At 40.3% G+C, this 23,486-nt stretch overlaps 1 protein-coding gene across 1 annotated transcript in view; it reads left to right on the top strand.

The window, feature by feature from the left end:
* Positions 1–23,486, top strand: part of AOAH (acyloxyacyl hydrolase) — a 61,250-nt gene that overhangs the window by 18,205 nt on the left and 19,559 nt on the right. The window contains exons 6-14 of the mRNA XM_065751856.1: positions 2,577–2,636; positions 7,264–7,334; positions 8,500–8,560; positions 9,062–9,132; positions 9,393–9,441; positions 9,854–9,902; positions 10,170–10,264; positions 17,271–17,362; positions 19,758–19,840. Of these exons, the coding sequence (XP_065607928.1) occupies positions 2,577–2,636; positions 7,264–7,334; positions 8,500–8,560; positions 9,062–9,132; positions 9,393–9,441; positions 9,854–9,902; positions 10,170–10,264; positions 17,271–17,362; positions 19,758–19,840 (631 nt within the window). The remainder of the gene's footprint in view (positions 1–2,576; positions 2,637–7,263; positions 7,335–8,499; positions 8,561–9,061; positions 9,133–9,392; positions 9,442–9,853; positions 9,903–10,169; positions 10,265–17,270; positions 17,363–19,757; positions 19,841–23,486) is intronic.

The following is a 23,486-nucleotide window of genomic DNA, read 5'->3' as shown; positions in this document are numbered from 1 at the left end:
CAAATGTCCCAATCTGCTCATGTATGCCTGGGTGACAGTCTGAGCAAATTCCAGCAAATGAGGAGAAACAAGACTACAAGAGTCCAAGTCCAAAAGGAAGAAGTGGAGTAAAATAGTCAGAACTCAGAGTTATTGCCCAGGGAAAAGAAAGGATCAAGTCAAGCCTAGCATTTTTAGAGCTGGGCTTACAGGGAATGTCCCTATTTTGGGTCCAGAGCATATATCATATGGTTTGGCTGTCCTGTGTGATCATTCTGATTCCCCTAAAGACTTTACTTAGCTCTTGCAGGGCTTCACCTGCAGTACTGCATCCAGGCATTGTGCCCCCACCATAAGAAGGATGCAGAGCTATTGAAGCAGGTCCAGAGGAGGGCCACAATGATTATGAGAGGGTCAGAGCACCTCTCCTGTGAAGAAAGTCTGAGGGAACTGGGCTTACTCAGTCTGGAGAAAAGAAGGCTCCAGGGAGACCTCACTATAGTCTTCCAGTAATTGAAGGGAACTTATAAGCACGAGGGGGAGTGATTTTTTTACATGGTCTGATAGTGATAGAACAAGGAGGAACGGTTTTAAAATGAGAGATTTCAGTTAGATATTAGGAAGAATTTTTTTACTCGGAGGGCAGTGAGGCACTGGCACGGGCTGCCCAGAGAAGCAGTGGATGCCCCATCCCTGGAGGTGTTCAAAACCAGGCTGGATGGGGTCTGGACAGCCTGATCTGATGGGTGGCCCTGTCTGTAGCAGGAGGTAGAAAATGGGTGGGCTTTAAGGTCCCCTTCAACCTAAACCATTCTGTGATTCTATGATTGAAAAATGAAAAATTGGAACCGAAGGACAAATCCTATTTTTGCTGGTGCTGCTTAACCAGCTCTGCAGTGCTTTGGTACCTTGATATTCCTACTCCTGGTAAAAGAATGATGAAAAGTAGTTAGAAGGGAAACCATCAGTGTGTTTCGTAGACATTCACTCCCCTGGGAAGGAGTTGGCTAACAAGAATGATAAATGAGATATATTTGAAGTTGTTTTGCATGTTTATAATAAGAAATAGATCTGTTTACAAAAATGTATAGCTTGGGATGCATGAGCTCCAAGGAGGGCATTGAAGGAAGTCAGTGAATGAAATCCTAATGACTCCCGCCCTTTTCCAGCTCCATCCATGGCATGAGCATCCTGTCCATGACCAGGCTGATTTGGGTTCCTCACAGCCTTATTCACCAGCTGCCAGAGCCCTGGGAGCACCATGTCTAGTGGTGCTCTCATATAAAGGAAGGAGACTAGGAAACATTGTACTGGCTCCTTCCTAGCATCTCTCATCTACTGTTTGCAACATAGCCATGTTCTTTGTAAGATTATTATTACACAAATACATAATACATATACATATAAAGTGTATATATATTTATATATATATATATAAAACACTTAGACATCTCTGCTCCTTGTCACTTGTTCTTATTCTTCCTTATCTCTTTATATTAACTATAAATTTTTGAGCCTGGAATCTCTCAATTAATTTGCTTTGATGACTGCCTCAGTCAATTACGATGGCATGCTAAATTTTATCCCCAGTAACAAATGTTGATAACAGTTACTTGAAATGCAAATATATGCTGCTTTAATATCCCAAGCTGGTGTATGCACTGTTCAGAAAGGTGCTGTCACTTGGGGGATATTTTCTTCCTTTTCCAAACACTTCAGTAATTCAAGCCGGGCATTGTCAGGCAGAACAGTTTGTCCTTACTAACCATGTTACTCAGAAGCAAGGTACTAATGTACTTGTTACACACTCTTGTGATTTTTCTTTCCACATGAAACATTTTCAAAAGTATATTTATATATATATATAATTATATATAAAAATAAAAATTATTTATATATATAAAATGAATATGGACCTCAGGAGTCCACAGTATGTACATATTTAACCAATCACTGAAGCCCATAGACCAGAAGCAGTTATCTCTTCTGAAAGAGGGCAAATGAGCAATATTTTCAGCCTTGCTCCAGGTCAGTTATTCCCAGAATAAAGAGCTAACCTTCCTAGAATCCAAATAGGAGATTTACTTTTGAGTTATTATTCTCGAGTTATTATTCCTACATGCCAACTATTCTCCTGCTGGCAAGTATAGGCCCTAGATGTGCAACATCAAATGTTGCCTCCATACGTAGCACAGTATGCCAGACTGGCATTGCACATCTATTCCCTGACCACATAATGAATGGTTTGTTTTTCTGCAGAAATCGTGGAGAAGTCAGTGTTTTGCAGCTCACATGCTGCAGTCAGGATATGAATCTCAGCTCTTAAACTGATCTGGACTTTCTCTCAGGAAATAAATGATGCCCTGGAGCAAAATAAATGAACTCTCGCCACTGGAGCTTCATGTGGGGTGATCAGATAATTGATTGTTAGTCCAATAAAAAGTAGCTGATGATGAGTTTGTAGACTCACACATCATTTTTGCCCTGTGACTGATATTTAAAACAAAAGTAAAAAACAGGGAAGAAGAATTCCTAATGTACTGTGATACTGATCTGTTTGGTTTGTGTGTGTGTGTGTTTTGTTCTTGCCCTCCTAGGTGGGGCTGAGTACTGCAATATGGAAAGCAAAAAGGATTTTGAAGACTTCCAAGGTCCTGGTAAGATATTGGTGGCATTATGGTGTTTTACACTTTATTTGTGTCTTACCGGGAGTGAGTCCTCCTCACTCATTTTGCCTAATTGTGAGATGATTGTCTTGGTCATTACAGAATTGGATGGCTGAATCACTCCTACAAAGTGCAGGATTTGCGTGATCAATTGAGACTGGAAAGAAGGAGAGAGAGATAACAGAAACAAAATGTAAAACAGAGGGAGAACAGATAAAACCTCATGGAAAATGCAGCCTGCTTGTAGAGTAGGGATGACTGTTGATATCTAACTACTATATGTGTCTGAAATTCATGGAGCAGCTGACATCATCTGTGGTCTCCATAGTGCAGCTCCATACTGGAATACTTGCTTGTAAAAAATACAAGCATATAGAAATTTTGTTCAGGCTTTTTAAAAAGGCAGGAATTTCCCTCCTCATCCTTTCCCTATGCTCTTCCTCCTAGAGACATTCCTCCTTCAAACTTCTTGAACTGTTTATCATTGGTGGGCCTCAGCTCCTCCTCATCTTATGCTTCCTCTGCAAGCCATGTCTGCCTTGTCCTTGAAGACGTGCGTAGGAGGAAGCCTCATGAAACAGTCTAAGAGCACCCTTTAGAGTTGACTGAAATTCAAGCAATAGACTTAATTCCAATTCTACATATTTTTTCCTTTATGTCCCTCTTAACTTTTAAACTGGGTTTGGAAGTTTTCCACCTCCACCAGTTTTCAGATTTACAGCAGATCTTTACTCTGCGGCAGAGAAGGGAAGGACAGCTTTTATTCTACTGGGTTCACTTATGAGCTCAGCCATGGGGTTTGCTTCCAGTTGTCTTCAGGCACTTAATTCAGAGCAAATGTTTTCTCTGTTTGTGAAGAAATTATTGATATTGCTTCTTCCTGAACCCTCACTGTGATGCTGCTCAGAAAAGTGAAAATGGAGGTGCCTAATTAGCCTTTGGGCAATTGCCAAATTATGAAGCCAGGGAAATAAACAATGCACTGGAGAGATGGGTCTCAGCTCCTGCAGAACAGCAACCAGCATGATCTTATTCATTTTCCTCCCTATTCAGTGCTGTGCTCCTGATAGCCTGAGATTTCCTCTCAAATTACATGCAATACCTAATTCTCTTCCCAGGGTGCAAGCCCACATGCTAATGACTGGAGACTCTCTGAGCTGAGAAGGTCCTCTTTGTTAGACTGAACTCCAGAGCAGGTGTGGAATGGAGAGGGATCAATGTGCAGCTGCTGCCTCTTATGATGCAGAGCTCCTCACCTCCCTTGCATGGGCTTCACAAGCTGAAATGAGGGGTCTGATTCTTTCTTTTTCCTCCCCTTTGCACACCAAGCTGTATCCCTTGTGTGGCAAGCCATGACTGGCCTCCACAAAACACACCATGTCCTTTTGAGGTCTCCAAGGTAGGTTGGCATGGTTGGCAGCAGTCCTTGGTGCAATGGGGTTTCTTTCCAATGTACTGGTGCTCTACCATGAACTCAAATCTGCTACACAATGGTCCTGTAACTCTTGATTTTCCATCACTACACCCGTGGCTCCTTCCACCCCCTAATTTCCTGTTCATCAATGGAAAGGGCAATTAGGAAGTACTCTGGCTAAGAGCAGCAAGAACCTGTTGTAGTTGGCTTTCTGCAGTCAGTGGATTTCTATGCCTACATAAACGTACAGCATGAGACCAGCTCCCTCACTGATTGTGCTTCTGCTGCAGTTATACCTAGTGTGTTTCTTGTAATGATACCTGAAGAAAAACATTTTGAAGGAAGAAAATAAAGAAGAGCAACACTTGTACGGGCATAACAGGACCTCTTTATTGTTTTGACCCGTGTTGGATAGAGACAGCAAATTATCCTTTTTCTCATAGCCACCATTTTGCCCAGTGGCATGTTTGGGAAAGTAATTCCCCAGCCTTCTGGAGAGGTTCTTGCATGTTAACTGTCCCCTTCTTTGCTCAGCAGCTGTGTGTGACTGTGCATAAAACAGAGGTGATTACAGCTGGTGCTAAGGAGAATGGGAGGTCTGCCTGGCTGCCAGGGGATTGTATTTACTGGGCATTTCTTAGGGTCTTTGTAGGCTTGGGTAAAAGAAAAGGTATCTTCCGGATGGGGAGACATGGTGAAAAATGCTACAACCCAAAATACCTAGTAAGCTTCTCCATTCATTATATGTAGTAAGCCACCTGTGAGCAACTCATTTAAACCAAACACCAACAAACATGAGGGACTTTTTCTTTGTTTTCATAAAACCAGTGAAAATAATTACTGAACTGTCATTATGAAATGCTAACAGGCCATGAATAAAATATTATTGTTATCAATTATTATGAGCATCTCTAGCAATAACTTTTCCTACGGATGGAGAAGGTACTAAGAGACATCTTTGAATAACAGCAGTGAAAAAATTATTTCAGACAGAAGAGAGTTGTGCCTTCAGTATTTAATGAGAGAAAGCTCTGTGCATGCAATCTTGTAGCTATTACATGTTGCCTATAACTCACATCCCTGCAGCAGAAGTGGAAAGCCACAGAAGGGAGCTGCAAAGCAGAGTAGGGCACAAACCAGTCTCCTGCTCATCAGCTGCTGCTACTTGAGGGAAACTAAGGTGACTCTGCCCAAAAACACACCCTGCAATCATTGTATGGCTCCACTGGGAAGATGCCTGCCATTCTCACCAGAGCTAGATAGTCTGCTGGGACTGCAGGGCTGCCCTCTTTCGAAGCCTGCAGAGCTCCACTTGGCAGCAATTTTCACAACTAGCTGAGAAAAAGGCAGGAAAGGTTTTATTCTACTTGCAGCAAATGATAAACTTTAAATGAAGCCTGAAAGCAGAGTGGAAGGCCTGCTTTATTAACTTATTTCTGGGAAATGTTGTCTTTCTGGCACAGTTTGGGCTCCGGGTGCCTTGACTTCAAAGGCTTTGCACACGGTGATTTAGGCTGAAGTGGGAAGCCAACAACTTAAAATGAAGACAGCACAACTCTTAGCACAATGAAAAGTTTTCAGAGCCTCCAGTGATTTTGCAGGCAGCATTGAGATTAGTCCTACATGGAGAAGCTGGGGAAAGTTTTTTTTGTTTTTTTTCTTCTTTCCAAGAAGCACTACAGCAGTTTGCGAAGCTTTTGGTCCCCTCTAAGCCTGCACAACTCCATCCTTGCCAGTCTGAGGAGAGTTAGCTGGCTTTTTTTTTTTCTTGGCTCCCCTAGATTTCTTCCTTTTGTTTCTTTGATTTCTCTGTGGTGTTCATTAGAGAGTGCATTGTCACCACTCCACCTCCAGTGCTGTAGAGCTCCTACAAGCACAGTACAACTATTTTTCATCTTCACCTTCTGCTTCAGCCACTGGTGCAAACATTACCTACTGTCTTTACACTGGGAACTTCCTCATCTCTTCACTACTCCAGCCTTCCTCTCCATGTTGAAATCCCAGCTGTGACATTCTGCTGAGGGTGACCTCTGCTCTGACTGTGTGAAGTTCATCTCCATTGCTCCTTGTTAACTGTCCAAGCAGATGCCTTCCTTCCTTCACAGGAGCTACAGAGCAGTGCCCTGCACACTGATGAAACCCTGCCTTGCAGACCTTCAGCAACCTCTAGGAGCTCTTTAGCATTCGGAGCTTTGCATGCTGTTGTTGCTGCCCCTCGTGTTGATTAATGGCTTTTCCTTGTCCTCTTCCAAGCTGTACCCAGCCCTTACCTTCTGTTTTATGTTAGATGGGGGCTGTAATCTCATTAGTGCAAGGACTATCTTCTGTGTGTGTAAGATGTGTAACATGAGGGAATTGGTCCAAGGACAGAGGTGCTATGGCAATATAAATAATTACCCTTCTTTGCATAAAGTAATGAGTATGTCCATCTGCTCAGCTGTTTCAGATTTATATGCTGAATGTGGCCTTAGTGCATACAATTAATTAGACTGTGCATTAACTAGCCCTCCATATTTATTGGCCACCTGAATGCTCCTGGTGTTCAAAGACTGCCTAAACTTATTGTGAAACCACACTCACAGTGTGTTTGTGGAGCTGATCTGCAATGCACCACAGTGTTTTCTAACCCGCGCATTAAGTAGAAAGGGCTCTTTTAGTTTCTGAATCTTCCTCGTTACCAACCTCCACAGCGTTCACAGGATCACTCCCCCCCCAAGTTTCTCCTCTCTTTGGGGCTGCTCTTGACTTTTGGCTTATCTTAAGCTCCCCACCAAATGTGCAGAATCACCTTTTTAGCCTGTGGTGTGCTTTGCTTTCACTAGTTCTATGCTAAGTGCTAGATACTGTCATGTTTATTTAAGATGAGAACAGGAGATTTTACAAAGAGTGAAAAAAATAACTTTGGTGCATGACAGGAGGGAGTTTGATACAAGCTTCTTCCTTCCTTTCAATTTTACAGCTCTTTAATAATAAAAGTACTTGGTTTAGAAAATGTTCAGTCATAATCCCGAGTTGACTGCTGTGTCGGGTCTAAATCCTCAAATCCTCTGGGATGTGGCATCCTTAGTGGAGTTGTTGGTGTTTTCAGATGCTAGTGGGCAGAAAATACATGGTTTAGCTCTGGACTTGACTGACACAGTATCTCATGCCATGCCACCTCTATGAACTAATGTATTCATCTTCTTTTATTTTCTCCCCCTCCAGAAAAGCACTGTGGGATTCCCAAATCTATGTGGATTTCCTCTTCTGGCTGACCTGTGTGAGAGGATTAAATAGTATGTATAAAGTTTCCAGTCCTTCACCAGAAACAGTGTGGTACATCTGTTTCTTTCAAAGGAGAAAAACAATCCTCACCTTAGCAGATCTGCTTGTACTTCACTGCTGTTTCTTTCTTTCCTAAAACCACTGCCCAGGCAGTGTACATGGAGGCTGCATAGGGTTCAGCTGTGTGAGATTGCTTGGGGAGATGCCTGTGTTTTTGCAGTACTTAAAATACTTGCATACATTCAGCAGGTCCAAGGGGACAAATATGCTCAGTCATAAAACAGAGCACTCTGTTTATACCCATGGTGGTATGATTCCTCCCAGAGGGTGCCAGTTTTCCCCTGAGATTTCCAAAGTCCCTGAGACATCTCCATTGTGCCGCTCAGTGCCAAAACCCATGCTCTGCCAGGCTTAGGGCAACCTAAGGATATGTGAAGAATATGAATTAAACAGCACTTGCATGTATAGGAGACTTTCCAGGTATTTAAGAAAGCTGGGCTGATGGTGGGCGGGAAGAAGAGCTTACTGTCATTACTGACTTTGAGTCAGAGCTTTGAAGAAAGGCCAAGGACATTAGACAGGTTATTTCTTCAAAAGCTTATTTTTACCCAATAAAATAAGCTTAAGTTTCTGTAACTACAACTTGGTATGCAAACTGCAAGTCTCTAGGCCAAACATAACAGAAGACACATGGTGTAAAGTCTTCTGGACTGCGCATGAGAATGGGTGTATGTTACTTGTTAGTTAAGAGATTTGTTAAGAGACTAAGAAGATTTCCAGGCATAAGACTCCATCCTTCAGCTCTTCCCCAGGTAGAATATTTCTGCCACCATTTCCTATCTGGCAGATTTACAAGTTGTGCCACACTGAGTGTGGTGTTCACGTCCAAAGTAATAGTTACTTAAGCCACAGATACTGTGCCCCAGTTTGGGCTAGAGGCTGAGTGTTTGCAATTGCAGGCTCATACTAGTCCCTCAGTCAGCAGATATTGAAGGAAATCAGAATTTGCTCCTGTGGGCAGAATCACTTTGCTGAAATACAAGCAGAGAACTAAAACTGAGCATCGATCTGCAAGCAACATGCCAGCTGTTATCTATTCTGAACGCTTTACATTTTCACTTTCTGAATAGGTTTCCTTCCACATGCTAACACTGCATTTGTTTTTGTTTTTCATAGTGTCCTAAGAAATAAACTCCCTTTTGAAGATTTTGATGGAGATAAATTTAGCACTTTCCCAGTAAGCAAAACCTTTCCTTTGGTACAATAATCCCTTAATACTGAGATCGTCAGTAGGTTTCATCATGCTTTCTGCGAAGCCTTATTAATTCATGTGAAAATGGTATAGGAGGGAAGTGAAAAAACTTTTTTTTTGTCAAAGAAGACTTTTTTGCTTCTGGATGAAATCACAATCATTCATTTATGCCAGCTGAGGAGATGCACACATGAAGCTGTGCTCCCTGCAGAAGCAAATTGCTCTGCTGCTAAGAGGTCTGTTTACTGAATTTAGAAGAGGCGAAGTAACGAAACGTTAAAAAAAAATAGTAAATTCTCAGCTTATTTCTTCTCCAACGTGTGCAACGTGTGCGAGGCATCATTTATTAAAGCTTAGTGAAGGCACCCACAAGCCATTTGCTGGGCTTTATTCCTACACTTTGAGTTAGATTCTCATTTTAGATATTTTAAATTAAAAGCACCAGGGTAATGAGTATCCTATTTGTCTGTTCCTCCTGGCTTGCAGACACTGAGGGGCTATCACTGGCGTGGCAGAGACTGTGATGACAAAAACACCACCGTGTACCCTGGCAGACGGTAAAGCTTTTAATTACTTCACAAAATTTAGTTGTTTCTAACAATTGTGGCTTTGTAAAGGACAAGCTCAGTATTTGTTTTTAGGCAATCTGTGAGAGGGCTTAGCATTTCTCACTGCCTTTGAGTAAGGTGTCCCTCTATGCAGAAAGGAAATTCTAATCTTACATTCTTCGTGGAAAATGGCACAAAGGGTCTGATTTCCTCCCCTTCTTACCTTTATTTTCTATAACATGGTATACCCCCTTCTAATTCTGTTTTAGTCCTGATAACTGGGATGTAAAGAGCGACTCTAACTGCAATGGCATATGGGTAAGTAAATGAAATTACATCTTCAAATTCTCTCTTTTTTTTTTCCTTGGTTTGAAATAGTCTATAAATGCTGGGGATTTATTGTTCTGGTTTATTAACTGGTTTGGATTACTCCATTTATTTACTTCTTCTGATATTCAAATGAAATCACATTTATTGAAAAATAAAGAAACACAGGAAACAGTTATGAGAGTTTGTTTATCGATGCTTAAGATTATTTAAATTATAGCGATTATAATTAATTTAAATGTACATAAACTTATTAGAATAATTTAGTGGGAAATCTCATTATTATGATGCAGCGCTTCTGACAGGCAAACATTCAGGACCTAAATCCTAAGCTTCTATTTCGTGTTACCATTTCTCAAGCACTAGATAGAGACTTTCATCTGCCCTTTCCCTTCTCCAACAGGGTGTGGATCCAAAAGATGGAATTCCCTACGAGGAGAAGTTCTGCAAAGGTGAGGCTTTAAAGTCAGTACAAGGAGCAATGTCTATTCTGTGGTCATTTCATGTTTAAGTATTTTTCTGATCGTTGTCAACGTGGGGGAATGACAACGGGATTCCCTGTTTTTGTGAGCAAGGCAAAATGGCACACATTCTTTTTTTCTTTTTTGCAATCATGTAGACATCGCTCTTCAAGCCTTGCTCTCCATGCTGTGCCTTGTTACTCTTTTAGAAGGGCTTTACCTGTTGGTTTCCTGCCATTAACCAAGTGTGTTAATTAGGTGCGGACTCCCAAGGGGTGGTGCTCTTGGGAGACTCGGCTGGCGCCCACTTCCACATCCCACCTGAGTGGATGACCGTCACGCAGATGTCCCCGGTGAGAAACTGCACCTGGCCTAACTCACTGCTTGCTTTCTCCCTCTTTTGAAATATGTGTCCTGCATTGTTTTCCCTCATCTGTGGCATATGTGTAATAGGACAGGGGGGCTCCAGTGCATGGAGCTTGTTGCACAGGCACATCTGCAGGCATGCAGGGAGCACCAGGGCTTTGCAGTGGACTTGTCCTAAAGGGCATGGTTTCTATAATGAATATACAGCATCACTACCACACTGATGTCTGTACTTAAGCAGTATCCCAGCATTTCCCATTTTTGAACAACAATAAAATGCACCCAGCCATGAATTACGTTGAGATTCAGCTCTTGCAGGTCACTAATTTGAATGAGATAACAGCAGAAGAGATCATGTAACTAAGAAGTAATTAGAAGAGGGGTTGATAAATGCACAGGAGTGCTCCTGCCCTACATTGCTGTGTGCTCCCACAAGCTGGTGTGGCTCCCTGGCCTATGGCATGTCCTCTGCACAGGGGGAGCAGATCTCCTCTGACCCTGCAGAACTCCCACTACTCCTCCACTGACCTCTGTGCAATGTGGAAAATTTCTGGAGAAACAATCTTTATCACAAAACTTCCGCAGTTATGGTGCTTTTGTAGGTCTGAGGGTTCCATGTATTTTCCCTCTTTTGCTCCCAGAGCAGAGCTGATTTCAATAACAACAATTAGCTGCTTTTTTTTTTGTTGTTTTTTTTTTTTTTTTTTGTTAAACGTTTATGAGCAATTATTAGATGAATGACACTGATGACAAAGCTGATGATGAGCATAATAAATTAGCACTAATGGTAATTGAGATTATCTTGTCTAATAAAGACGGTAATAGCACTGATGGTGATGATGATTCTGGCAGTAGCACTGTTGGCAGAGCCACACATGCAAGAACAATTTTATACTGCATCAGCATTTTATTATTACTGATATGAGAGTTTAGAAAGTGTTTCTCTGCTAGTTGGATAGCACGCTGAGGCAGAAGTAACAAGGTCTATTGCTGGAGTGCAGATCATGTTCTGGTTGCCCCTTGTTACTGTCTACTAGGTGTCAAGCAACTTGCATGGTGCTCTCAACATGAAGTCCAACAAATCTATGCTTTCAGAGCTGAACTTTCTATCTGGTGTGCTGGGAAAAGCAAGAGCTTGTTGGAAAGGGAAATATGGTTCTTCTCATCACTCTGTGTTGCCTGAAGTTGCACCAGGAGACCTTTAGACTGAATATCAGAAAATTTTATTCATGGAAAGAGTGGTCAGCCATTCGAATGGGCTGCCCAGGATGGTGGTTAAGTCCCCATCCCTGGAGGTGTTTATGAGATGGTTGGACTTGGTGATCCTATGGGGCTTTTCCAACTTAAACGATTCCATTATTCTAAGTTATAGCTAAAGCCCTGCACTGGGGGAATAAGGTCAAAGACTTACTCTCTCTGGCCTTTCATAGTCATTCCATTCACCCACAGTGTAGGAGATAAAAGGAATTAAGGCATTGCTGGAACTGGAGAAGCTAAGTACTACTGTATTCAAACATTTCTACTGAGCAAACATACAACAGATAAAAATTAATGCAGAGATACAGAACTCAGTGTTGTAAACTAAGAAATGTTTAAACACCAGCAATGCTAAAATGTTATTTAATTAGCAGCTAACCCTAAGAAAAGTATAACCTTTGAACAAAATTACTAGTAAAAAACATTCTGAGCTAATTCAGAATTTGTTGCTGCTTATCCTTCTTTCTTGCCACCTATTCCTCTTTCTTGCATTCTGCTTTTCATTCTCTGTCTGTAGTGTGGCAATAGCAGCAACTTATCATGCTTTGGGTTCAAGAAGGTGCAATACATTTATTGATAAATAGTGTTATATTCTGTTGGCAGATATCATTTCTGTGTAGGTTTAATTAACAAAGCAAAAAAGAAAACAGTCACTTTTGATCTTTTAAAAGTTCTGGATGTCTCTGCAAAGGAAGAGAAGCATAAAAATATGTACAGTTGGATGCTACTCAAAAACTTTGCAGAAAGATACCTGCTCGAGAGTTGTCCCTCACTTTCTCTCATCTTCGTTTTCTCCTCTCTCTTTTTCTTCCTCTTTCAAATGCAAAAATGAAAGGGTTAAAGCAGTAGGCCATGGTTTTCCATTCCCAAAAAACAAAATATAGCAGTGTGCTCTGGGACTGGTCACAGTATGCCTTTCATGGCCAATAGGCACCCATCCCTTCTTCATGCTTTTTCCTTGACAAGACTTTTGAGCACATCTAGGGCTGGTTCTGTGACTAGAGAGGGTGCAGAAGGTCTACATCTTAATCTCACGAAACCATCCTTAATGTGGGTCCACACCAAGAAGAGTCTTGACATTTGAGCTCTGCAAGGGGAGGATAGTACATGAACTTTGTCTACCTGCTGTTCTCCGGTGCTGCCAAGCTCAAGACATTTCACTCTGATTCTGACAAAATTTCTTTGATAGGACATGTTGGAAAAGTAGTTGATCAAATGGTTTCTTTTATAGTCAGTAGTAGAGGGAGTTCAAAGCTTTAATTTCCATTTCAATGGTGAGTCAGCCCTCTACATGGAATTCCAAGCAGGGCTTTTCCCCCCAAGAATTTTGCTACTTTCCAAGGAAAACATTGTGTGCCTCTTAATTCAGATGTACAAAATTCAGTTTTTTATTACATTACTGATTTTCTGTATTTTACATATCTATTTTATATGCTTTATATATTTGATGTATTTCATATTTAACATTACACATGTTCACATACACAAGCATTTATATATACAAATATTAAGTAAAACTTTAACAACTCTGAGGGTCCTCTTGTTAATCAGTACCACATCAGCAGCAGCTGTTAATTCCTGCTTTATAGCTCATCATGTGGGAAAATAATTTTGCAGGAGAGGTGCTGAGATTCAGTTAAGAGGTTCTGCAGAAGTGGTGCTTTATCTGATTGTGCTAACATGCAAAAGAGCAGCAAAGTTGAATGAGGAAAGAATGAGAATATGAAAGAGAAATTTTTTCACCGAAGTGGGCTCATATTGTCATTTGGGTAATTGGATGACCAGCAGAGGGTGACCAGATGAACACCTCATTTGAACTGAACAGCTTTGGAATTCAGATCCTTGCTCCATCTTCTCAAAGACTGCTGCTGGGAAGTTGCTGTATGGTAAGATATACATTGGACTCTGGATTTCCCCATCTAGCCAAGAAGTTACCATCATGTTTAGAGTATGTTCTTCCCATAAAATACATGTGGAGAATCATTGTGGAAGGTATCCATTGCAGGATGGACTCTTCTTTGAAAGCTCCATCTTAGATAAGCACATTATTTCTCCAGATTTGAAAATTAAGAACAATAAAGCAACAACAGTAAGGAATTTGTAGTTACCTATTTGAAGTTTTACACCAGTCTGGTGCTGCCACATCCCAAAATATGGCTGAAATGCAACAACACTGAGAAAATAGTGCTGGAACCACCCCCTGAGGACATCTATCTGCGTGTTTCTTGCAGAGGCAGCTGAGCACATGGCTCTGTTCTCAACCTGCCATAGCTCCATTAAATCCCCAAACACTCCAAGCAGAAGAACTACAGAAGGAAAATTATTCAACTGTAAGAAGGAGGTGATTATTTTGGCTTCCTTGTCAACCAGTCTTGGGTCTGCTAGCCCTTTCTCCTTTCTTCAGCAAGAACTGAGCTGGATGCTCATTCCTTTGACGTTAAAATTCTGACACTAAAAATTAAGTGTAATGCAGTAGACATGTTTTTTATGAGGTGCAACAAAGCAGAAGAAATACTGTTGGTTTCGTCTAAGGTGGATGTTTTTTTTGTGGGATTCTTATGTTAAAAACACTGGTGTGCCTAGCCATGGATATTGCACTCCTGCTGCTCTGTCCATCTGCTTGTAATTGACTTCCAAATAGCTACTAAATGCAGCATTTTTCTGTTATATGTCTGGGATAGGAGCTTACTTTTAAATCTCATTTCAGAAAACATTTTATCTGGAGATAAAAGCGCTACATTTATAAAGGAGCTGGAGTTATCCTCTCCAGGAAGATGAATTTAAAAGCGCTTGAATCTCTATTTCACGCTAAATAAAGACGAAAATAAATCCCTCATCTATCTATCTGTAATCCAGTAAATATCTATTTGCCTACAAACACAAGATCTTTGCATAGCTCATTTAAATAGCAAGTTAATGCTGTATATTTCCTATTAAAATAACATACAAAAATCAACATTTCTTTACATTTGAGTTCAGGAACATTTGTTCTTCTCACTTCTTTTTTCAACCCCAAAAGAAATAACATCGATTTGATCTGTGAAAATCTTACTCAAAACATAGTGTAGTTTCTCTGTAAATCTGGTGAGCTGCAGCCAAGTTTCTCCCAGCTACCGTTATAATTACTCAGATGCTGTATTTTAGAGAAATAAGGTAATACTGTTTCTAATTTCATATTTATAGCCCTTGCAACCTTGCATGCCATACATGAGTTATGAAAAGATGGGATGTTCCCTCCTCAAGAGCTCTAAGGCCTGCTTATTTTCATAATCAGAATAAGAACATTGTCTCAGGTATGTAGTGCTGTCAAGAGGGACTTAACACTGTTGAAATCATCATAAAAACAAATACCCAATTCTTCACATTAAGGGATACTTCAGTGCTTGCTCAATTTCTGCATCTGCCATTTCTAAATGTCCATGTTAGCGTTATGTTTCTAGTGCCCTTTTGTTGTCTGATTTTGAAAGTATCTTGCTTTAGCTACACTGAGCATTCTTCCATTTAATCTGACTTTGTTCAGCACAGCTTTGTGTGTCTTTAGCATCAGCCATGGCTTTGTGGTGCAAGAGGAAGAGAAGGGTTTGGGGAGGTGTATTTCAGGCTGGGACACACCTAAGAGGTGTAGAGGTTCCTTTGAATTGAGACCCATCCTAGGGTGCGTGAGACTAAAATGCAGCATTTGAAACTAGGATGGAATAGCTTTCTAACGATTCTCTGCTAAAATCTGGCTCACAGGCTGAAGCATGGTTTCTCAGCCAGAATAGGCTAGAAAATGGTATTTAAACAGGGCTGTGAAGATTTTAAGCTAAAAGTCAAAATAGATCCAACTCTACTGCGGGCTGCATTTGCATCTGAGACTAAGCAAAAGGCAGTCTGTTAGGCTGTGCTTTCCAAATTACAACTCTGCAAGTTCAAGGTCTAGCATTCATCTGAAATTAACCGCTCATCTCCACCTTTCAGTCCTGAAATATCTTCAAAAGTCTGGCTTTAAGTACTGCGCTGGAGCAGTGTCAATGCCAAGCCTATATACAATTTTCAAAAGCAGCTATAATTCTGGGCTCAAATGTTCCTTTCCAGAGCAATTTGCAACTTAATTAGATTCTGGCTAATTCATATCTAAGCTAAGGTTGGAGGGGAAAAACTGTTAAAAATTATTATGAGCTTTGTCCAATTAAAACATTATTGTGGATTGATAGTATGAAAAAGTGGTAGACTTGGTCATAGAAAAATATATAAACCATTTTGACTCTATATGCGGGTACACGTTGTGTCTGATACAAGACCGTATCTATAGCTTGTTCTATGTTGTTATTTCTTTCAATATTTCTGTTGTCTTCACTGCCAATCTACAGTGAGGTAAATACTGCAAATGACCAAGCAACAATTACCCCTTGATTAGTGTCTGCTTGCAAATTAAGCTATCACACTTTAGGGAGAGAGGTTCAGAAGTTCCCTCCAGTCTCTATATGCACGTATATGTCTATAGATGCATATATGCATCTACAGACAATAACACAGAAATATATGAGAGAGAACCCACTGAAAGCTGTTAAGCCAGACCCATTTTCACCTCAGTAACTAATGCAGAGCCACCATAAGTAGGTCAAATATTCTGTTACATGCTTTATGCTGGCATCTGCCATGCATTAGGCTTCACTGAGCTCAGCTTCAGGATTTCATCCCCCTTGCCCCCCTTTCTTGCATCTCCTCCCCTTTTCCTCCATCTCCCCTAGCCTCCTACATATAAAGCCCATAATCATATACGCAACTAAAGCTCCTATTCACCTAAATACTTTTGTGGGAATAAAGACTTTCTGAGATACCAAGAATGGCATTCAGTTAACTCTGACCCTCTTAGAGAAAGAATTTCTGCCTGCTTGCTGTTGATGGCAGTGAGGGTTTAAGGTAACTCTACAACTGATTTAAAAGAAAATGAAGCTAATAAATTACAAATATTAAACCAGCCTGTAAGTTCTCTTATTTTATGTTTTGACCTTCTTTTGGTTATTGCCATTTTCATCAACAGTTTTTCAGCTGAGCACATTCGATTTATGCATTTGTCTTTATGAGCCCAACCCAGACTAGGAGAAGCTGCAAATTTACTCCATATTCTCATCCTTCTTCAGTAGCATACTTTCTGTAGGCCATTTTTCTCACCTTTCACCACTTTTGGCACTGTCACTAATCACAGTGTAGACAAACAGGGTACTGCATTTTGAGTGTGCTTCCACACAGAGGCATTTGCAGAGGCAGTTGTTTAAAAAATGAATAAATTAGGAACGAATACCAGCAAAAGTAGAGGACATTTGCAATGTAGAGGTTTTTTGGGGCTGGATGCTCTCAGCTCATGACGCTGGAGATGAGAAGGAAGCTTGGAGTGAATTCAGCATCATCCTTGCCTTCCCATCCATCTGTCAGGGCGACTGGACACAGCACCATCATCTCTTCTTTTGTACAGATGTACTCACCTCTGGAAAGGCAGCAGATAGCTGCTATCTTGGTTGTGTCCATCTACAACATGTGATATAACACCGGAGGAGCTTTGGAATCCTCTAGAATTAAAAAGCATTGGTAGATGCAACTCAGACATCAGTCCGTGGTTCTGCTTCTCCCTTCTCTGCCTCTTAGTATGTCCATTGTACGGAAGTCAACTTCTTACAACTATAGCCATCGTTGTAATTGCTGATTTTTGGCTGTGAAAGTGCAATTTGGTTGATTTAAAAATTTCTTTTTCAGAAATCGTTTGCTAATCTCCCCATGGCTTTCACCGATGAGCTTGACTGGCCCCAGTTCTCAGAGATCACTGGGTTCCTAAACTCCACCATTGGGTAAGCTAACAGATAGGGAGGAAAAGCCGTAGTAAGCTTCAAAAAAAAAAAAAAAAAAAAAAAATCAGTGTTTGTAAGAAAAGACAAAAAAGTGCTGGACAGATGGGTTTCTAAAATCAAGGTCACCCTCAAATCTGGCAGTGTTTTAAAAACCTCAAGTAAATGTAAAGTTCTCAGTAACCTAGCCCAGTCTTCCTGATATCCTGTGTGCTTTTAGAGCTGGTCAAATTATAGTTTAGACAGAGAAAAAAAAACCCAAAAGGAAAATTAAAAAATGAAATCTTCCTTTTTTCAAAAATTCTGAGGCAGTGAGAAGAAAAAATAGATTAAAATAACAAAAATAATCATTTTCCTTTTTTTTTCACCCTTTTCTCCTGTTTTATTTTTGCTCTCGAAACTGTAGAATAAGTGATAACCTGTGGTTATTTTGACAGTATTTCTTTTTCTGTGTGTGGGATGATCTTTTTTCCCTATTTTCTTTTTTTTTAATGTCTATTGGGAAGTAGCAAAAGAATAATTTGGAAAATTATGTGACTTCATTTGCTTGATTTCTTGTTGTGAATGGGGAAGACTGCTGGGATAGATGGATGGAGAGAAGTCTAAGTCTCAGGTAGAAGGGAAGGAACACAAAGCACAAACATAATAAGCATTCTGAATTGTTAAGTTAAAAAAAAGAAAAGTATTTCCTTCATCTATCTGAGCAGCATTAAGAGGTTCTTGTCTCTTGCCAGAGTTGAAGGCTATAGTATATCAACAGTGCCTGGTTTTGCCTGGGTTCTGGATTTTTTGTTTAGTTTACACATCAAAGGTAGGTCATGAATGCAGTGAAACGCCAAACCAAGCAGAAGCCAAGTCTACAGAGGCCTTCAACCAACAGAACCTACAAATTGACACAATATATTCTTTTTCCAGGAAAAATATCTGCTGTACCATGCAGATGTACTTTCTCTTCTTTCTCTATGCCTGCACACAAACTCTCTCAGCTACCTGCACAGGATATGTTTTTTAAGGTTCTTTAGCACTTCACAAGCTAGCAGAGAACATCTTTGCAGACTCCTCTTTCAGGTCTAGCAGCAAAATCGTCCTTTACAAATCAATTACAACATCCAGCTACTCAGAATTCAGCATTTAACTGGGTGGCAAAAGATTTGAAGGTGGAAAGAGACCGGAATTTAGCACTGACCCTGGCATTGACGGTGATAGATCTTGGATCAGTGTTGAGTTTTCAGTCTGTTTTTTGTTGTTTTTTTTTTTCTCTCTTCCATGTCTGGAAAGAAAAAAGGACTGCTCAGGATTTCAAGGCATCTTTAAGAGAAGCAGCTCAAAATCTGTCAACACAATGGTGGAGCCTGCAGGAGACCACCAGGCAATGTGCTCTGGGAGAGCGCTGCTTTCAGGAAGGCTTCCATTCTCTCCAGGCCTGCAGAAATAGAGATACAAACCAATGTGGCCTAGGCCCAGCTTTCCACCTCCTAATAACTGAGCATGTATACCACTGGTTAGCTGAGGAGTGTATGCTGTAGCCGAGAAGTTTTGTTTGCTTCCTCTCATCCCCCCACTGCTATGCTGAAGGGCAGAGACCTCCTGCATTCCTTGTGTGGCCAATTGCATGGTTAATGGTTGGTGTTGTCACACATTTCTACGTAGGTAGTTACTTTTTGTTGCTGATTTCAACACTTAACGTTGTATTATGTTCCTCTACATTCACCTAAGTTGACGGTTCTTGAGCTATGGTATTGCAATTATCTGAAAGCTTCAGTACCTAAGTTCACATACAAGATCAGCAGCCCAGTAACAATGACCAGGTACCTGTGACTTGGAGCATGGCATTCTCATCAGCTTCTCTTGGGGTTGTTATCTTTCTCATTGTATTTTCATTTTTCTCAACAGTGCAAAGAAGAATACTGGCTAAAATCAAGGCAGAAGTGGTTTTCAGATCAATCCACCTAAGATTTATGTCACTTGGAAATGAATGCCCTGCCAATATTTCTTCCTTTTTTTTTTTTTTTTTTTTTTTTTTTACTGTTCGAAAGCAGACAACTGAAAAGTCAGTTAGTGAGCAATCAACAGGATTGTTTTGATAAGTGATGATTAACAAAATAATTCTTAAAGACCTTGTCTGAAAGATCAGGATAAAAGCACCCAGGGTGAACATTACAAAGAAAGTAACCTTCCATTTATAGTTTCTCAGAGAATACCGAATCTTCCATTTTAGGCCATGTTTTTCAAAATGGTAAAATTTTGATTACAAAAAAAAAGGCATGCTAGAATGGACTTATATTTTCAGCTGGTGAACAGAGTCATTTAGAGTCAAGAACATACTTCTTTTTATAATATTGGATGAGTTTTCAATCACATCATCTGAGTTTAGCAGCTTACATATTTTCTATTTCAGAGGCTGGACAGACTCTCTGTATCTACGTTTACGCAGGAGAAATCGCTGCAATCACAGAGACTTACAGAACATTTCCCAAAATGGTAAGGCTTTTCATCTTTAAAAAGAAATCCTATTAGTCTGATACTTGATGTGACTTTAATAAGCGTCTTTCAGAAACTAAGAGAAAACCCTTCCTAATCACCTACATGTCTTGTGGAAAAATAGAGAACAACACTTATTTAACTCAGCATATGTCCTTGATCACTTCTACCTGCACTTTTAAGAAGGACTTCTGCTGATTTTTTTTTTTGTGTGTGTGTGTGTGTGTCCAGTTGAGTTACACTCATTTGACAGTTATGTTTTTTTGCTTTGTTTTTTTTTTTTTTCTTTACATTGTAAGGCTGTTAATAAAGCTTGCAGTATTAGAGATATATCTTCTACCCAGTCATCAATTTCCAGTAAAAGTTTAAGGAATATATGGTTTCAAAGTGGTTGTCATGTATTATTTTTTAAGGATGTAGAAAAAACTTACTTAACTGTATATTAAGTTGCCATGGTTGTACTATTAACAATACTTCAGGGTCAAGTTGTATGCTTTAATAGTAAAGGATAATGAGAAAAGTATTAATGCTATTTCACATGAGAAGGCATGAAGTGATTTACAAGCCATCACTGACTATAGCAGAGCTGGGAATTAAACTCAACTGCCTCAACACCTGCATGGTACTGTAGATCTAGAATGTTCTTACCTAATGTAGCAATTATTTTTTCATATATTCCTTCTGGAACTATGTTTCGTGTAAGTCTTCATTCTAAAAGCATTGTTACATGGCATAATTTGTTGTTATTTTACTTCTAAAGACCTAAAGGAGTCAAGATGCCCTTCTAGTTTTGTTGCTTGCAAATAGCGTCTCAAGGGATAAGTGTTGATTGGTAGGGATCTTCTTCTAGAGCTTAGGTAGAGAAAGAAAGTTTATGGACATTGGAAATGAGGTCAGGCAATGTAGGAGGAGTCTAAATGCTGTTTGCTATTGCAGGAAAAATGTACAAGCAGTCAAAACTTAATTAGAGCTGAGGCTGGCCTATAGTGTGAGGGACAACAAAAAAAGGCTTTTAAAAATATGCTAACAGTAAAAGAAGGATCAGAGATAACATTATTCTGTTACTTGGTGGGGATAGTCACCTCACAAATAGGGATGCAGACAAAACATAGATGCATAACACTGGTGATGGGATCTGGGACCACAACTGCAATAACGAGAAACTTGCAATCAACCCTGAAATTATGTGAGATTTGCTGCTGCAGTTGGATGGGGCCTGATGGGATTCATCTCAGCATACTCAACGAGCTGGCTAACGTCATTGTGAGACCTCTCTCAAATATTTTTCAATGGTCTTTGGAACCTGGAAAAGCCTCAGTTGACTGGAAGCTGGATAAACATCCCAATTTTCAAAAGGGATAAGAAGACCTTGATAATTACAGACCTGCCAGTCTCACTTCAGTGCCTGCTAAAATTATAGCAATGATTATTCTGAGAGTTACTGAAAAACACCTGAAAGAAAATGACATCATTGGTCACAGCCAACATAGATTCATGATGGGAAAGTCCTGTGTAAATAAACTGAATCTCCTTTTATGACAAGGTTACCCATCTATTTGACCAAGGGAAAACAGTAGGTGTAATCTTTCTGGATTTCAGTTAAGCTTCTGAAAATGCTTCTCACAATTGGCTGTCGAATCAGGCTCGAAGGGTCATAGTGAAGTTCCACCAGGCTGGTGGCCAGGCCCTAGTGAGATTTCCCAGGGTTCCATGTTTGAGCCAGTTCTTTTAAATGCTTTAACCTGGATGCAGGACTCGAACACATATTAATTAAGTTTGCAGATGATACTAAACTGGGAGGAGCTGTTGATTCCTTCAAGGGACCAGCATGGAACTGTGTCAGAGGAGTGGTCAGGTTGAGTAACAGGAACAGATTCTTCACCAGAGTGCAGTGAGAATGGAACGAGTTCCCCAGGGCAGCGGAGCCAGAAGTGCTGGAGTTCAAGAAGCATCTGGACAATGCTCTCAGACACAGGGTTTGAATTTTGGGTGGCCCTATGTGGAGCCACAAATTGGATTTGGTGGTCCTTGTGAGTCCTTCCAACTCGGGATATTCTTTTGTTCTTTATTTCCTGAGCCCAGCAGCAGTGGATACATGTGAAAAAATGTTAAAACACTTCACCAAAGGTTAAAAGGGATTACTGTCCTGGTTTTGAATCCTTTAAGGTGTAAACACCACAGAGGGAAGAATGATTTAAACTGAAGGATGCTTTTGGTACAAGAGCATGGGTTTTCATTAATTATACCCTTGTTTTGGTCACCACTAAGAGCAAAAACCTAATATAGCCCCCAAAACAGAGAAGTAGGGGTAAAACAAAACTGTGAGTTTTTTCAAAATCAAGTTTGATTGAATTTGTCAAAGTGATTTCTTGAAGGGACACGGTAATCTCACTTTGAAATTAAGGTTTATTATGTTAGCTATTGTGTGTTGGGCTAAATGATGTTCCTAGCAGTATTTTTAAAAGACACTTGATTATTCTGTGATTATCAAATTCTGTTTACCTTGTATTTAATTAATTTTAAAGCTTCAGAAATCTGGCTGTAGAAATGAGGGAAAATTTGTTCTACTTGCATGGATAATTTAGTTTATGTGATATATCCCCTCACTGACAGTGAGTCATGATGGTCCTAAGTGAGGAGCACTGCTGCCCCTAATGCTGCCTAGAAACTTGCTAAATGCTTGGGATTAGGTTTTCTGCCATATTCCCTCAGCCCCAGCAGACAGTTCTAGGTGGAAGAAGCTTCTTAACAGGCAGCATGACACAAGGCTCCCCTTCAAGACTCAGATGGACTTTTCCATTGAAGAAGTTCCCCTTGGATGCCAGCACCCCTGTCACTGGCAGTTCCTCTGTATGCTTTCTTAATTTTTGATGCACATGGGATGTTTCGGAGGCTTCTGGTCTCTTGCATAAATGTTTGGCACTGTTTTTGGTTTCATGGCTGGCTACAAGTACTCCTGACCTACTCACTTGGCATCTGTAGTCAGTGGCTTCCATGTTGACTGTCCCTCAGATAACTTTTCTTGCAAGGGAATAAAAAAAAAAGGCCAAATTAGAGGAGTTCTCATTTATATGCAGTTAATCTCAGTGCCTGATAACCTATCATCTTGCTTTCCTCTATTTAAGTTAATAGGTGTGCCTTCCTTTCTTCTATCTTCCCAATTCCCTCACAAACTTAAAAAATAATAATAATAATAAAAGAGAGATCTCATTGTATGCACCATTCCCTTTTACTCTTCACTCTGTCACACTTAAAATACTGACTCCTGCATGATACAAAAGGAGAGGAGCCTGTGACAAGGCAAAAGAACGTCAGGAAAATTGAGAGGGGAGTTTAAAAACGAGAAAATTACAAAAGTGATAGAAAAATCCCTGAGTATCTTCCCTTGGTATCTTCTCTTAATCATCACACTGGACACAGTATTGTAAAGCTCTTCTTGCCTTGTTCAGCATAATAGTTTCACAGAATGCGAGGATTTAAATTGCCACCATTGGTATCAGTGAAGCTAAAACTGGCCACCAGCCTGACCAAGCCCCAGCTGGGGGAACCTACCCTTCCTCCAAACTGCTTCTTCAGAAAGATGTGATGAAAAAGAGAAGTTGTGGGCCAACTGTGGTGCACAGCAAGCAGCTAACACTCCTAATCA

The sequence above is a fragment of the Cyrtonyx montezumae genome, unplaced genomic scaffold (genome assembly GCF_038088225.1).
Source record: "Cyrtonyx montezumae isolate F1298 unplaced genomic scaffold, pur_monq_1.0 scaffold_8, whole genome shotgun sequence".
Taxonomy (NCBI): Eukaryota; Metazoa; Chordata; class Aves; order Galliformes; family Odontophoridae; genus Cyrtonyx; species Cyrtonyx montezumae.
Note: the sequence above shows the minus strand (reverse complement) of the source record. Positions and strands in the feature narration are given on the sequence as shown.